The sequence below is a fragment of the Scatophagus argus genome, chromosome 22 (assembly GCF_020382885.2).
Source record: "Scatophagus argus isolate fScaArg1 chromosome 22, fScaArg1.pri, whole genome shotgun sequence".
Classification (NCBI taxonomy): domain Eukaryota; kingdom Metazoa; phylum Chordata; class Actinopteri; family Scatophagidae; genus Scatophagus; species Scatophagus argus.
In genome coordinates this window covers 6982125-7000119 of record NC_058514.1, presented here as the reverse complement: position 1 = coordinate 7000119, position 17995 = coordinate 6982125, and the positions used below count along the sequence as shown (strand labels likewise).

The 17995-nt window shown below is 42.3% G+C and overlaps 1 protein-coding gene across 1 annotated transcript in view; it reads left to right on the top strand.

The window, feature by feature from the left end:
* Nucleotides 1-17995, top strand: part of exoc4 (exocyst complex component 4) — a 100214-nt gene that overhangs the window by 62236 nt on the left and 19983 nt on the right. Inside the window, exons 14-16 of the mRNA XM_046378470.1 lie at nucleotides 10475-10611; nucleotides 11968-12123; nucleotides 13711-13889. Of these exons, the coding sequence (XP_046234426.1) occupies nucleotides 10475-10611; nucleotides 11968-12123; nucleotides 13711-13889 (472 nt within the window). The remainder of the gene's footprint in view (nucleotides 1-10474; nucleotides 10612-11967; nucleotides 12124-13710; nucleotides 13890-17995) is intronic.

The window sequence follows — 17995 nt, the reverse complement described above, 5'->3', positions numbered from 1 at the left end:
CTCTCTTGAGCACACTCACCTTCCAATTCTCTGTGATCTCAGTTGGTTAAGGGGAAGTCAAACACACACACACACACACACACCTTTCACATCATTATGCCCATCCTGCTACCCGTCTCACAGGATCATAATTGCAGTAGAACTGTTGTTTGATCTTTGAGATTGTCACCATTGCTAACTAGTGGTCCTACAGTGCACATACACACAAATATTTGTATCTACCATTCTCTTTTTCCAAGGATTTTCTTGAAAGTGAGTCTGTGATTACGATGGCTAAGCTGACCAGAGAAGTGGAGGGTTTTTGGCTCAAATGCACTTTGACTGTTACACTATATGAATGTACAAGCTGCAAGGAATATAGCTTAGCTTTGCTGTGCCTGTCCCTGACAGGTCTATCTATAGCTATTCTATTGCAGTTATCTGAAATATCATGAACATCACAATTCTTCTCTGACTTCGAATGACAGATTTATTTTTTATTTTTATTTTTTTTAGATTTATTTATTTTTGTGTCCTGTTTTTAGATAACCACCTCTGAAATGTGTGCCTGTACCTCAATTGAATGGAAATGGATAAGGATTTAATTTCAATTTGAAACATTTTTTCCAAGGAAACAGTCAAAGAAAGCAAAAAAAAAACAAAAAAAAAAAAACTTGGATATGAGCGAGAAATTTAACCCAAAAATTTACTGATGCCGACTGCCTCATTAACTGCACCACATTTAACCACAGGCTCATCTTGCTGATTTTGGCAGCCTTTCTTATTCAAAACAGACTCATGGCAGGTTGAAGATTACAGCAGTGCCAAAGTCGAGATCCAGACAGTTGGCAAGATTTTTATATGTGTCAGCTGTCGGATCTTTTGGTTGTTTGGTTGAGTATGGCGACAGTATTGTGAAAACGTACATGTCTCATGTACGCATATTTTTTGGTGACAGGTCTGTGTGATGTGTGTGTTTTTGTCCAAGCGGTTGTCAAAGAGGACAGTGTCCCAGAGAGGCATTTGTTGGTGCTGTGGGTGTTTGTGTGGCATTCCTTGGACACGTGTTTGTTGGTGTATGTTTGTTTCTGTCAGAGCCTTCTTGTCTGTGTGCCTGGTTCCCTCACAGGGAGTGAACAGCGGTGGCAGATCATTACAGAGAGAGAGACCGTGGGCGTTTGGGGTTCAGCAGGGTTTGTTTACGGCTCGGGCCCCTCCTTAACGAGGAGTGCAGCATCTTGCTAATTATGCTGCTGTGGCTAATGAGCCTTTCTGCTGATAGTGGGGAGTGCAATAAAACACTCCTTTTGTTTGGGCTTTTTGCCTTTTTAATTGGGCTAAATAAAAGAGCCTTCCGCTCTTCTTCTCCTGCCATTCACATTCTGGGGTCAGGATGGCATTTGTGTGTGTTTTCGGTACTTTTTCATGTGTGTATTTGTATCCCTGTGGGTCTGTTTTGCTACCTGTGTGTGGATGTGTATTTGGTCTCCAATTTGAGAGCCTTCCCACTGCTTTCTTTGATGGCCTTCATCCACAGTGTGACTGTTTTGAGAGACTGCTCTTCTTCAGTGTGTATTTTTTTATTCATTTAGTTGTCATGAGAGCTTTTGATAAAGGGCTCTGACACCCTTTTATCCAGAAAGTATGAACTAAAGTAGCTTTTTGAGCTGGGTTTTCACAAACACTTTATGTCAGGTTCCTCCTGGCCAGTTGGTGAATTTACCAAGCCTGTAACTGGAATGGACAATTAAAGATCATTGTGAGAATACTATAGAATTTTTGCTAGATTTTTCAACAATGGAGCAGATGTGGTCACTTGTGTCTTTGTGCATCTTTGTGTCTGCATATCTGTGCAGGAGGTTAAGTGTGTGCACACATTTGCTGTATGTGCCAGGTGCGTTCAGAGAGAGACATACATCGCCAGCCTGGCTGACGAGAGGAAGCGCGCTCAATATTGCTACACCACATTAAACACTCTCTCTCATATACCTTGGCGGGAGTCATATATGGGAGACCATAAGGGAGCACATTTTATGGACGCATCTGCTCTCTGCAACCACTGAAGCACACATTAATGTGTGCAATAGTTTGTATCTGAGGAAGATATTAATGTGCAGCATGTGTGGTTTTGTATGTTCTGGATTAGAGCTGAGGAGTTTTAGAGCCAAGCAGAAATGTAACAGTGCACATGCATATGCCAGTGCACTCCAATATTTTTAAGACTCATGGATACACTGTCAGGTTTTGCATATGCATGAAATGTACAACAATTTCTGACCCTCAGCTTCCTCATATGGGTTAGGTTTACCTCTGGTCTATTTTTGCTCCCTCCTTGCAGCATGATAAGAATATTTATGGTTGTATTTCCATAGCATTAACTTTTGGAGTGGACCCATATTATGAAATGCGCTTATGTTCTATTAGTTGTTTGACCCTCTGTTGGTGATATCTCAACAGTGGAAATGGACAAAGTGACTTTATGGAAACGCTGCACAAGTCAAGGTGAATATCTCACCTTAGGTTTGCTTAAACAGCCCTTAATAAACAATACACATGCAGTCTGGACATAGGTTAATAAGTAATATTGATATGGGCAATGATTTGCCTATCACATGGCACCAGCAGTGTCAAATACTGCATTTATATGTATTGCATTTCTATCATGTGCATATATTCCATAATAAGTATGACACTGGCTATATAATGTCCACTAGGAACATGAGATAAAGGCTGACTGGGACAGTATATAGTTCAGTGGGAAAGGTTACCGTCCATTCGTGTGTCTGTGTGATAGCGTAGCCTCGGCTGATAAGAGCAGTGCTGTTAAAGAAAGGAGGACGACAGCCAAGCCACAAATCTTAGTCTTCATTGTGTTTCTTTATGTCTTTGGCTTATTTGATATCACGGTTTCAGTCTTGTTTTCTTGATGTCTTTGTTGCTCTCTGCCTTTCATCTACTGTGGCCGTAGTTGTTCCCCTTTAATTCCTGTTTTTCTCTCCTTTTTTCATGAACTAGACTTCAACACACAAACATACATGCTGTTAGCCCTAGCAGTCTGATGCTATCTGTCCAGCTTTGGTGTTGCCACTGATTGATTCATTTAATTAGAGTTAGATCGAGGGAAAACGGCAAAGCGGGGGGGAGTGAGATGGGGTATGGAATAGAAGAAGAAAGTAGGGTAGGGAGGGTATGGTCACTCTGTTGGATAGCTTTGGAGATTGGCTCCATTAATCTTCACACAGCTTCACACAAGTGCTATGAGACAAACCCACCATAACAAGAAACGGGGGACCACATTTCTCTGGCCAGAAGACGGTGGTGTCCAGCCACCTGCATACCTCCTTGTACGGTGTGCCCGTGTTTGTGAGACAGTCCATGAGTAGGGATGAATTGCTTGTTTTCTGCTTGTTTACTTCATCAGCCTAGGCCACACCAGAGCCATAATTACATTACACATTGGCCCTCTTGTTCCGGTTAAGTATTCTTCAGCTTTGTCCCCTGCATTTCCAAACAATAGCTGCTAACTAGTCCTTTTGTATGTGAATATGTATGTGTGTTTGTGCAGTCAGTGTCCCTGCATTTCATTCAGTACGTGCATGTATTTGCCTGTTTACAGGGTGTTTCTATTGCGCATAACTTGTTCTGGAACCAGATAAAGACTGATTTCATTCACTCACTGTCAGCTGCTCACTGTATTGCAGATGTGTTCCGCTGCCAATGGCCTGCTAATGATGTTGACCTTTTAAATTTCATATTCACTTGTAGCTTTGCGATAGAGAGAGAGAGAGGAGGGTGGAAGCAGGCATACACACATATACACTGTTACTTGTGCATGCACACGAACCCACTCACACATCCACCTCCAATAACTGTAATGACACTGACCTTTTCATTTGTGATGATGCGTGTAGGCAATGTTTATTTGTGTGTTGGGGGGGGGTTGGAGGTGCTGATCGTTTCCTGTTGATTGCCCCCTGCCCACTGTATGAACACCCCCGTCGCACACCCGCACACATTGGTGGGGGGGGGCTCTCTTTATTAAGGAGACTCTCAAAACCCTGCTCCCATCAACAGACACAGCAATCACAACACAATATACCCGTTAGCAGCCTCAGCCCTGCCCTGTGATTGGGACCCAAGTGGGAGGAAGGAAGGTGTTAAGGTGGTTTGTATACACACACATACACTACCCACACACAGGGAGACGCACACCACATACATTACCAGAAACAAAACCAAAAGCAATTCCCAAGTTTATTAGTAAAAAGAGAATCTCAGCGAAACTGCGCAACACCCATTTTAATTCTGCCAAAACAGGCCAGTTCACACTAAAATAGATAATCTAAATGCTGTTCAATTTAGTCCAAATAGTTTCTAGAGTCCTCTACTGCATTATCTGTCATGAAATGGATTGTGCCTAAGCATCCAGTTGACAATTTTACAGCTGTTAAGCGTTATCAAGGAATGAGGCACCTCCATAAAAAAAAGAAAAAACACTCTTACTTGCAGCAATTTTGGCTGCACTTGAAATGGGTCCCTCCAATCTCCTTTTCCTCCTCTACCAAGAGTTGTAATCACTTAGACAATATGGTGGTCTCCAGAGGATTATTTGATTTTATGTTCCCAGCATGGCCTTACTTGAACTAATGTAACAGTATCTCAGAGCGGTCAGACTCACTCTCGTGCTCAGGAAAAGTTTAAGAAGAGGTTCTGGGATGAAAGGATAACTTCCTGACTCTTCATTGTTGGCTGAATAATTCATTATTATCATTATTATTATAACCGTAATCTATACAGAGAGGTTGGCTGAGCATAAATACTCTTTAGAACAAAACACTGCACATTGCACATTGACTATGAATTTAATTATAAGGGCAGTGAAATTCAGAGGCTGTTTTAGTCCTAGCATTGTCCCATCATAAAAGAAATATTGATTAATTGAACTATAGTGCAGTTAGCTCAAACTCTTCAGTATTTGGGTTCACATTAAACTTCATCTTGTGGTAGCTTCCCTGTCTTACTGCCAGTTCCTAGAAAATTGTATTTTCCATAATTATTTGGTGATGATAATCAGGCAGACCATCACTAGTTTTGATAAGCTGTTTGTTATAATGCAATAATGTAGAAGTCGTCACTTGTTTCCTACTAAATGGTCTTAAATTTTTTTTATTTTTTTTTTTATAGCATAGCTAACCTCAAAGCTTCATTTCTGTTTTGCCTCCTTTCTCACCGTTCAAGGTGTAGCAGTCCCCACCACCCACCTTTGCCTGGTTATCTCACACCAAACACATATACTCCTGCAGCTTGCGCCCAGCTGCCCTGGGCCTCCAACCTGCCTCCACTATGGAAATGTTCCCGCCTCACAATTGTGACACAGCTGTGCTTTTTTTATGCTGTTTATATATTTATATCAAAATAATAGATATATATTTCAAATAACACGTGCGTTTCTGTGTGTGTGTGTGTGTAGTGACAGAGACAGCATTTAAATGAGTGAAGCAAACAGCCTTGCCAGCTACAGCCCAGGGTAGTACAGGTTCACATCATGCAGCGCTGCCTCTGACAGAGCCTCTGTGTGTAACGAGACATAATCTTTGCCTTTGGAGTGAGTGAGTTAGAGGGGGGAGAAGTTGAAATGTCAGCTCTACCACAAACATGCCCTTTGGTTTGAAGGAAGGAAGGTTTTGGCTGTGGGCGCCTGATAAAAGTTACAGCTTGAATTTTTAGAAGCAAGTCACTACTCTGAATTTGCAAATGACAATCTTTGTGGTGCTGTCGGCACACACGTGTTTGTGTGTGTGTGTGTCTGTGCCCATATATCTGCCCGCATGCATCTGTGTGTTTGTGTGTGTGTATGTGCACAGATACAATAGCTATACGGGCCTAATGAGGCACGGAGAGGAACATACAGCCCTCACTGAACGCATTAAATTGCATTATTATTTCTCTTTCACTTTCTGATACGGCCTTTTATTCGCTCGTACAAACCAGTGATGGCCTACCCCCATTCTTGTGAGTAATAATTCAGAATAACTGATAATAGTAAGTGATGAATAATTATATAAAATAGAAAGAACATCCCTCTCACATCCTCATGCAGGCACCGATACAGCGGTGGTTGTAAAAACGCTAAGAGGATCGTGGAGTGATTTGAAAAAATTGACATTTGGGTCTCTGTGTGGAATCAAATCTGAACTCTGGGGTGAGTCCCTGAATTAGCATGCGCATCTCTATATTTCACCCCACATTTGCGTTGTTGTGCGGGTACGAATTGGGGGTGTGTAATGTGGAAGCCCATCTGCAATCAGCCAAGTGTGATATTGCTCCTCATCTCTCAATTACAACACTTGCAAACATTGTGCTAAGCTTTGAATTGGAAGTGATGATGGTGGAGGTAAAAGAGATGAAGATGTGTTCATCAGTTAGTCAGTTTGCTCTACCCAGAGGCTGCGTCTACATCTGTTTATTTCACAGTGACATGTTTTTAATGCCATACTGTGAACATCAAAACTAAAATCCACGTGTACATGCTGATTCTCACTCAGTCCTACAAAATGGATCATTTAATGATAGCCACCCACCATGGATCATGTAGCCTTAAGCCATGTTTTTATTTTTTATTTATTTCTTTATTTGACATTATACACACTTTAGTAGACAAAGGCATGCTGCCTGGTTGTCAGAGCTTAAACAAACTTGAATATGGACCTGCTCCCATGCACACACATGTGAAGGAGTGTGTGTTGCGGTTGAGCACGCACAAGCATTAGGGCCATCCGGTGTGTGTCAGGGAGAGTCTTCGAAGTGTGTCTCTACTCTGACGTTGATGAATGATCTGTCAAGACAATGTCCCACTCATGCCCAGCTCCCCCTTTACCCAGGAGAGGGACAGCCTGTGTGTGTGTGTGTGTGTGTGTGTGTGTGTGTGTGTGAAAGGAGGGCAGACGGGGGTTATCTTTGCATGTGTTCTCATTTGCGTGGGCGTATGCATGCAGTGCTCAGTGTGTATTGTTTTGGTTCAGTCACACATGTGAATGACATGGCGTAGACATTACACGAATCAGCGGTTCGGGGTCAGGCCGTGAGCGAAATGGCAAAGGGTACAGGGGTTAAATACTCTGACCCCCTCACAACCTTGAGGAGCACCCCTCTATTTTTAATGGGGAAATCCGTGATCCGTTTCCAATTCAAACCGGAGGCCCTCGAGTCCATCCGTCCACCGCCCCCCCACCCACCCTCAACAGCTTTGGGAACACATTACAAAGACCTTCTGAAACAAACTGCCGTTTACACCCAGCGTTTACTTAGACATCCTAAGTGAGCTTGAGTAAATAAAATGCACTCCCTCTCGATACCTTCCTTTATACCTCAGAGAGACAGTCTGCATTTAGCAAACAGAGTACAGCGAAACAAAGGAGTTTAGCAATTACAGCCCTGCACTCATACTGTATTAATGTCATGTCCTAATGTTTTACTTTTTATTCACTCAACCAAAGGAAATCACTACTTTTAGTAGCAGCTCAGGATGGTTTCTGTAACGATGACCGTGCATTAACAGCTCTTTCCGCTGAGGCGCCACTCTGAGTGCTAGCACTGCCTTGTTGCTGTCATTAAACCACTATTGTGATGGCCTTCATTTCACTCTTAACGACAGCAGTTTACCCCAGCAAATTTCTGAGATCCATTTGCAACACGCAAGTCTAATTTTCCTTGATGATTGTGCTTTTCCATTGTAATGGTGTAAAAGAGCAGAGGCAAAGTGCAAGCAAGCTCAGTTTCAGGGCTAATGCAATACTGCGAAGTAGAATTACGAGAGAAATATGGGTATTTTTCACATTATTGCACAGTATGTTGACCTTTAAGTGTGAAAGATTAGAAAGAGTGAGGGAGAGAGTACAATAGACGCGGGCAGAGAAGCCTCCACAGTGGATGCTGTCTCCTATGTAACGGTCAAGTAAGACGGAGGAGACGAAGCAGAACACGCTCCATCTACCGCTCTCACTCACTCCCTCTCAGCCCTCCCTTTCTCAATCTGTCCCTTGATTACTTTTTAATGATTTCTGCTGCCTGAGACAAATGGCTGTGTTAAATGAGCAGAATTAGACAAGGGAGCTGAGCGCAAGAGCATTTGTTAAAGCGGGAGTAATGGATCGGGCATCCATTGTTTACTCTTCTCCATTTACTGGCTGTTGAGCTCCATGTCGTCAAAGTCGAGGCAGCAGGACTGGAGGGCCACTGTTATTATCCTGACTAGACGCAAACTTTTTTTGACAATAGCATGTAATTATTATGTTGAAATTTCCAAGTCCTGCGCATTTTAAATTTTGTTAAGGGTTTTGTCTGCAGAACTGCAATATTTAGCATATCCAGGTTATATTGAAGTTAATTTTTGCATGACATAAAGGAGAACTGAAATGATCAGTTAGGATGTTTGGATGTACTTGATGTTTTGTTTTTTTTTTCCCCTTGATGTATCTCTATAGTGTTTGCTGTTGCAGAAGACCAATCTAATCAATCACCAATCAAGGACTGGTGTTGTGTATATAGCAAATCAATACAGTTGAATTTATCTCAAAAAAATAATAATCATCATTCTTGCTAAGAATTACTAAACACTTCAGGAAAAACTGCATTACTCTCCATTGATACTGAGTGAGGAAGTCAGTCGTGCGGAAGTTTCCCTGAGCCACACACCCAGAGGCTGACCCTACAACCTGACCCTCTTGCAGGAGGCAAATGGAAAACAGTTCCCTTCAGTGGTCACAAAAGTACCATATTATCATCACTGCAGTATCACCATAGTCAGAAATTGGCAGTGTTGTCATTGCTTTTTTTTTTTTAACAGTATTATTTAAGTGGTTTACAGCACCACTGGCCTGCATTAAGATACGGCAGTAGCTGTTAATAAAGCTCCAGCCCTCCTGCAGGGTGTGTGTATTTCTTCCTACCCTGGCAGGCTGACAGGGAGTTAGGCATGGACAGTAAAGGGTTCTCCCTTGGCACAGACAAGGCCTTGGTTAGCACTCCGTGGGCATGGGCACTGCTATGGATCATTACTTCCCGCAGTGGAGAGGCTGCTGTTTGTGTGTGTGTGTGTGTGCGCGCGTGCGCATGCTTTCCTGCTTCTGACAGAATGAGCGAATGGGAATCTGAAACACGGAAAGAGCTATTAATATTAATGCCATTCTGTCACATCAGGGGTCTCTCCTTATTTTTTGATCATCAATTACAGTCACTGCCGCCCCCTACAGTCTTTTCAGCCACTTTGGCAGCTTGCTACTAGCTTTAAATATTATTGAGCTTTTTACAAAATGTTTTATTAACACTAAAATAACAGGGAGAGGAGATCATGCACATGTGGGAGCTGTGCTGTGTTAATTTTACTCCTCTAAGACTCAGGTGTGTTAGTGACATCATAATCGAGTACAGATTATGCTTTTGCTCATAACCATTTGTTCCAGTAAACAACGTGTGAGCTATGGAGTGAATCCTATGGTTGTTTATGCTGTCAGCCTGGCTTTGGCAGGGCACATTAAAAAACAAGTACCACTACTCTGTACCCCTGCAGGTGTTTGCACCTACCACAGATCATTTCCATTTTTCTCATCTTTGGGAAGGCTATTAATTTTTCCATTTCACATCTAAACAATGAAACTTCATGTTCAGTTTACCTAGGACGAGTATTGAGATGAATATTGAGAATCTATGAATGATTAATATAAATCATGCGTGAGCCCCTCTTTTGTGTATCTTTGTGCAGGATAACTGCTTCACATGCAGTCCTGCTTTCGCAGTCGTAGCGAGTTTCAGAGTAAAAGCAGCCAAGCTCTCAGCAGGCTAATAGCAAGTTATCACTATTATTAGAGATGTAGGATAGATTGGTAAAGTGCTAGGAGCAGGCAAACGGGAACATACTGAGTTGTAATCTCATTTAACAGCTCTTGAATTGCTCAAAGGTGTGCGTTTTGAAAAGTTTGCTAGCTCTGTGTGTGTGTGTGTGTGAGAGAGAGAGAGTGAGTGTGTCTAGAGATATGAAGCTTCTCTGCTGTTCCTGGGCCAGCTATTAGTCACGCAGGAGTGGCTAATCTGTAATGGCTGCTGTCACAGCCCTGCCATGGCTCCTGGTGATGGGCGCGCTGTTACAAATGCACACACTCTCACTTTCAGCCTGGGAACACACACAACACAGAAGTTCAAAACACACACGCTGATTCACTTACAAACAAAAAAAAAAATCATCCATTCCACCAATACAGTGTAATGACTTTTGACAAGCTCTCCAGCACCCAGGCATGAGTTCGGCCACAGGTGCCAGGTAAACAAGTGAAGCTGGACACTGAATCTGACTGGGCACTTGCAGAAAATCCTCTTTCCTCAGTCCTCTTATGTTTTTCTGGGTCTCCTACTCTGTTTCTCTCACTGAAAATTCTGCATTATTATGTACAAATAAAACGCAACAGAACACTCATTGCTGTCCTCCTGTTTCTGCCTCCAGAGCACAGTGGTAGTGGAGAAGTCCATCCAGGATCTAATGAGCCTAATGCGAGACCTGAGTGCCTACTCCAACCAGTTCCTTGAGATGGTCTGCGACAAGCTCAAAGACTACAAGGAAATCTGCAACACAGCCTACAGGTAAATATGGAAGAGGCTGCACTAGAAGGATGAGGGCCACATAATTTTCTTGCATTCGTGGCCCACTCTTGGTTTGCCATCTCACGGTTAAATGTTACTGTGTGTCTTTATAGGGAACAGCATTGAATAAGCCACGTAATCTCAATGTGGCAGGTTTGATTCCAGCCCAGCACCTTTGTTGCATGCCACATCCCCACCTTTTCTCTCTCCCTTTTCTGTTTCTGTTTCTTTCTGTTTCCCTGTTCCTTCTTCACAGTCGCTGTCCTATAAAGGTGAAAAAAATCCCCAAAAATAATATTCTGGAATGAGGTTCAAATTGGATGTTGCTTTTTCCATGCATAAAATTACACACACATTGACGCTGTGAAAGGCCAACCATCTTGGCTTCCTAGGACCATGTAACACCTGGCCAGGTAAGGGGTGGGGGGTGCTTTGAGAAAATGGAGGCATATGAGAGGGAGTGATAAACAGATCAGGAGATGCAGGAAAGGACTGACAGACTGCTGGGAGTCCATCTGGACTCTGTCACAGGTCAGCGTCAGTCTCACTGGGGCCTCCGAGTGATAAAGACAAGCCCAACTGAGGCTGCCAATGTGCATGTGTGTGTTTGGGATTGTATCTGTGGGTGCACACTGCATACATTTGTGTTCCTGTGTGCATTTACACATGAACGAATGTGGGTGCGTGGGTGTGAAACCCTACAGGGCTTGTGTCTCCTTTACAAGGCATTAGTATGATATTAATTGTAGAACTGAGCAACCAACCCAGACACATGCATACAAAGCAAATCTATGTTGACAACGTGCCCCAATTTCTCTTCACGCCAAATCAGTGCTGCCGTAGAACTATTTTATATGCCAGCCCCCTGACTATTACTGATACTAGTCTGTCTGTATGACTATTAGTAATATTCACTTAATTAATTTTCAACCGCACTTGGCGTGGCTCGAGGGCAGCGGTTGTCTTGTTTTGTTTTCAGGTGAAATATCTTAACAACGTTTGGATGAGTTTTGGTACAAACATTCTTAATCCAATTAACTTTGATCATTCCCTGACATTTCAGCTAATGCCCCTAGCAGGTCAGAAATATGATTTTTCCATCCTCCCAGTGCATGACCTGACACCTCTAAAACTAAAGAATGAATTCCTTTCAGAATTGGTTGTACATTCATGGAAATATCATGTAGATAGTAATGCTGAAACTTATCATCATGTGATTAAGAGCACCCGCAGGCAAATATACTGTGTATCACCACAGCAAACTTCTGAGTTGGATTTGTCACTGAATTTCTTTAACATGTATTATGGTTTATAACTTGTCTGAATTTGTTTGCACTTGGTTATTTGTGTCCTCAGGGCTGTAGTCCAGTGTGAGGAGAAGCTAACCATCAGCGCTTCCTGGTCTAAAGACGAGGACATCAGTCGTCTGCTCCAGTCGCTCCCTAACTGGGCAAATATGGCCCAACCCAGACAGACGCGCCAAAAGAGAGAAGACGAAGAGGACTTTACTCGGTACAGTCACAAAAACACATGTACTTGTTCATATACATGTACAACCAGTATTTGTTTACTTTCACACTTCTGTCAAAAGGAACCTGCACTTGAACATACAGGGTAACACATACACTCGTCATGCACGCTGTGCACACAGGAACAAGCAGGAGCAGGCACTGACTTACACTTGAGCAATCAGCCACTTAATTCTTCCCTCCCGCCTTTGCTCCTTTATTCTCGTATTATTGAACCCTCTCCTGTTGACTAAGATGCACCCATAAAATCAGTAATGATTGCTCTTATAAACACCCTTTATCTGAACAAAGTGAGGAAACGAGGGAAGAACAAAATAGGAAAATATAAAGAGAGCAGACGAGGGCGGGGGGGTCAGTCTTATCGAAATTGCCTTTGAATGTGCGCACTCTTCAGGGAACACTGGAGCTCATCGGAGCGGAATAGTAAAGTAAATAAATAAATTGGTTATGTGGCCAAAGAAAGTCAATCTGTTGTGTGCATGCTCCCTCCCTCTCACACTCCCAGACACATGGAGATGCACACACGCACACACACACACACACACTGTGAGAGCTCAGAGAAAGCTAGAGGGAGACCATAAGGCTGTTTGATTTGAGTGCCGTAGATGTTTTCATCACTACGAAAGGGGGATTAGCTTCTGCACGACTGGCAACCCCGTCCTTTAATAAAACCTCATTAATAAGCTGCACATGCCTATGTGTGGGTGAGAGAATTTGAGTTTGTGTGCCTGGCTTTTTCTTCTACCCGTTTGTTGTTCAAAGGATTTTGAACTTGTGGGCATCCTGGTGACTCTGGAGGCCGGTCCACATGCCATTTGTTTGCAGCACTGCAGTGTTGAGATTATCCAACTTCCCTGCTCTCGCTCCGTCTTTCTTGCCAGTAACCGTAGTCAATTATCCCTCCAAAACCACAAATTCCAGCATGTATAGTGTAGAAGAGGTTTGATCTCTGTGTCTTTGTTTGTCCACCCTGTAAAGCTCTGCCTTCTGTTTGTATAAATGTTCTCCATCACCTGTTGTTTTTCTCCTCCACCGACTGTTTAGCTACTCCCTCTTTTTAAAGTGACATTCTCTTAACAGTGTGTCCAACTTTGTTGTGTTCCTGTCATCCTCCCATAGCTCTCTCTCTCTTTCATTTCTCAATTTGGACATTTGTCACTGTAAGGGTCTCAGCCCTAATTCAGTCCCACATCTTTGTGCGTGCAAGCATGGGATTATTATAAAAACTGAAGTGTCTTCAAATGAACACAAACTGTATAACATATATCTGTACATCCGTTAGCTTCGGCAATCTCTTATGTTTTCTGAAAATTTGTCTCGATTATGGCATTTATGTAAGCCACTCGCTGGCTAATTTAATACTGTGGTCTAATCAAGGGTTTTTCATAGTCACGCCTCATAGTCATCAGCTGTGTATTTTTCCTAGAAATTTTTGATAGCAGTCATTTTTGATAAATGGTGTTTGCTAGATGAGTGATGATGAAATTATGTTTTTCTTTGCAGACAATATGTTGTGTCAAGCCTTCTAATCACACAAACTCTTACTTCCCTCGATGTCTGCATCATTCAGGGCGGCTTTCGCTAAGGAGTCGGAGGTGCTGACCGGGAACCTAGGAGACAAGTTGATCCCCCAGAATGAGATCCTGCGCGACGTCAGTGACCTCAAGGCTCTGGCCAACCTTCACGAGAGCATGGAGTGGTTGGCCGCTCGCCTCAAGACATTCTTCGCCAACCTGCCTCATGCCTCCAGTAAGTAGTGGAAGCCTCTTTTGGAGTGTAGAAGTAGTCTGAACAACATGTTTATAGTTGTTGAACAGCCACAGTCAACATCGGGATGAAAAGCTGTCCATCATTTTGTTAATCGTGACATGATAACCTTTTAAAGACTGTTTGTCCTGAAAGGAACAACTTGATCTCTCTTAACCGTAATGAAGAACATCATCTCTTCACCTCAGCTGTTCTTCTTTTTCCACTTTGGCCTTTCATGGTGGGCGCAGATGTTACTATTGAGGAACATACACAATATGTGTTTGAGGAAGATGTGTGGAAGATAACTTTGTAAAGAAACATGTTCAGCAACTCTCCTGAGATTCTTCTTTTTTATGGTTTGAAGGAAACATGTATAATGAAAAGTGGCTGTGTGATAGGGTTTTTTTTAACAATAATGATAACATTTCGAACCATGATGAAGATTAGAAGTGAATTCATTTTTTGCCCCCCTCCTGACATGTAGAAAAGTCAGCAGTTTCACATATTGTCTTTGCTGAAATAAAGCAGCTCCAACAGTAGGAGCTGCGGCCGCTGAAAGTTCTTTGCGTGGAATGATACACTGACCCGTCAAACCGAGAAAATGTGAAAGGAAATCAAATTTGTAATGTTCTTCAGTGTGACTGAACAGCTGTTGGTTCAACTTAATATGTGAAAGTTACTGGCGCTCTTGATTTTGGTTTTTGAATTTGAAGTTAATTGAATTTCTCAAGTTTCATTAACTTACAATTGGTTTCACAAAAAAGCTTTGAACTAGTTCAACCTGGGTTCAGGCAGCAGGTGAGCTAGCATTTCTAAACAGAAGCAGTTCTGAATGTTTTAAAATAAACAGGAGTATGAGGGTTTAGTGAAGCCTAAACCCTGGAGCCATTCGTCCTCTGCTGACTGGTATATTATAGTATAGTGCAATATTACATCGTGGAAATTATTTCCTGGAGGTGTTGCTGCTAGCAGTTATTGATCAGAATACACTCCAGATTAAAAACATTGTCTGCATGGTTTATGAAGAGCCACGCTGAGGGGTAGATGGAGTTTTGTCATCCTTAGCTGCAGCGCATTTGCAGCAATACTTCTTACCTGTGGCTCATTAAGTTCTTGTTTGAGTGTATTATCACACACTCATTACCTTCTCCACTGGAGTTGTCAAAGAGCACTTTGCACACACACACTTATTATCTTCAGCTCTGGCTCTGGCTCTCTAAATGCCTACCCCAATCAACACTCTTAAAAAGCGTTTCATACATTACCTGCTTTTGTGTCATTAATCACTGATCAAAATGAGGTGCCTGTGTTTCCATCCATCCAACACATAGTCTTTAAGAAGGTGTTGTTAATCAGTGATAATTACAGTAATGTTTTTACCCTCATTATCACATTGAGAACATGTGTAATCTCCTATTAAAGACTCTACCATGTAATATTCGTTATCTTTTTTATTAGCATAGCATGATGGCAATCAAGGAGTTATTACTGCCATTGATGGCTCTCACTGTATTCCATCAAAAACTAGATGTGCGTTATGAAAGCTTCCCCCCAACTGCTTGCAGGCGTAGACAGATGTCAGACTTCATTTTCTCAGTCCCATGTAAAAGTCATGTTGTTGTTTGTCTGTCTAATAATCTCGCTGAATATTTAAAAATGTCATCTAGCTGAATTCTCGAGTTGGATGTGTAATATATCATCAGTCTTGACAAGATGATGCTTTTGATGATTCAAACGGCTCCAATGTCGGAGTGCCGTTGAGTATTGGCAAGCTTTATACAGTACAGGCTGCAGTTTAAATACATCAAATGCTGCAGTAATCACCACATTTGATTTAAAGATATTTGTGAGTGTTTCTCAACAACTGTTTACACAGCTCTTTCATTCACCTCTGTAGTTTATTGTGTTGCAGTACTCCTTGGAAACCATCTTCCCTATAATGTCTTGGTCCTCTGCCAGAGCTCTGGTAAATGATGCACCTTTTCCAGAAGGAGAGGGAGAGAGAGAGCGTGGGCTTTGACCCTTATCTGCAATTGTCACAACTCTCTAGCTTCAAACCTCATTGAACTTGCGCCATTTTGCTGTTCCATATCCTAACTTTTCTTTTAGACATAAAATAATTAAATGAAAATTTTCAGATATTCTTATTTGGGCTTGACTTTGCCACTATCTCTTTTTAAACTTCCCTTCCCTCTCACTCTGACGACAGCTTTCTTCGTTTATTCAGAGATAAGAATTCAATAAAAGTACGGGAAGGGACGTGACATAATTATCATTAATTCTGGCGGGGAGCACTAATGGGAAGGATAGGGCAGTCACTTATCATGCTGGGACAGCCTCCGTATTGTTCATTATTTAGTGTTTGCTGAACTGATGACGGACTGCGCGCGTGTTGGTGTGGGTGTTAGTGTGTGTATGCACGCGCATTAGTGTGTGTACATAAGCATGCACTGTGTAAGATGGGACAAGGGTACGGCAGGGAAAAAGGACCCCACCTTATCTCATCCTCCCCCCCGCCTCACGTCTATGCCTCTCCAAATTGGATTTTATATTACAGAAGCAGTCAGGTATGAACAACTCATTTTCTTCTCCTCTTTTTGCTTTTTCTGTCTTTCATTCCTCTTTCGTACTTTCTTGCTTCATTCTCTCGTAGTGTTTCTGTCTTGGTATGTCTGTCTCCTTTTTTTTTCCTGGCTTTTTTTTCCTCTTCTTTCCTCCCTTCTGCCTCTTCCTCACTCTGGTACTGTGAACATTGTTCTCTCTTTCTTGGAGTTTGAAAGTTTCTGGTAGATTGTGTCCATGGCTGGGTGATCTCTGCAGTGGTTTGGTCACATCCCTGCTGGATTGTTATGCTCTGAAGACATTTGACCCCTTTATCTTCCTCATGTTGCTGAATGATAATTCAGTTTAGGTGTGTGTGTACATGCAGCTTTGTGCATCTCTGTCTCTGATAACTCTGAAAAGTGTGTGTACTTCAGATTGTTAAGTGTGTGTGTGTGTGTGTATGTATATGCAGACAAACCACTGATGGTGATTGGACGTGAAGGTGGCTGCGGAAAGAGTCTTATCATCAATCTGGTCACAGCACTGGTCTTCCAATCCTCTCTGACAATATTTACCCTACCCTCGCACACACACAGATGCCTGAGGGGCAATGCCAGCATGACAGTCAATTTTTTTTGGACTGTGGTGTGTATGTGTGAATTTTAGACATTTTTAATAATCTTTGCCAGTATGTGTGGCAGTTCTGTTCCTTTGCAGACTTTTTGCCGCATACCAACGCTTCATGTGCTTGTGCGCAAATGTGTATGTTCATGTCGGAGGCTAGATCACGATAAGGTGTTAAAGAACGGGCCACGAGTCTGTGCTGCCGGCTTTAGACAATAACTGCGTGATTTCCTCGTGGGAATAAGTTCCTTCTCTGCTTCTCTTGTTGCTCTGGTGCCTGTGGAGGCCTTATAGAACACACTTTTCTAACCTTGGTGATGGTGAGTGTGGGTCTTTTCCCTTTAGCAGTTTTATTTTAACTTGACTCTATTTAACAAGGCAAGTTGACTAAGAACACATTTTTATTCACTGCACAAGCCTGGGGGGACAAGTTGCAGCGGGAGATGGTGGTGTTGTTTCAGTACTCGAAATGTTGTTATTTGATTCATCTGTGTGGGTTTCGTTCCTGTTTCTGTCGAAATGTTTAGTATGTTTTGATTGTCATTATGAGACACTATTAAGCAATCAGGGGTTTTTGTATATCAAAATTATTCAATCTCATTCTGAGTTTTAAACCGATTTCCCCCCCCTTCTCTTTTTCTCTCTGGACAGAAGTTCAGATCCCCATGTGCAGATGTTCATCCTCTACCAGAGGCAGCAAAATAATTAATAACTCCTCTCCTCTCTTACTCAGTCAGTCATTTATGAATCATTCATCACTCCACCCCTGCAGGATACTGTCTTTTGCTTATCTTTCTCCATTTTCTCTTCATTCCTCTTTTCTGTTGTGGGGTACAGCATGTTGGTGCTTTTTAAGGAAAGCAGACCGTGATTTCTAGCAACAGCATTTGTCAGTGCCACAGAAAGTGTCAAGCCATATTGTTTTTTAGTTTCTCAAT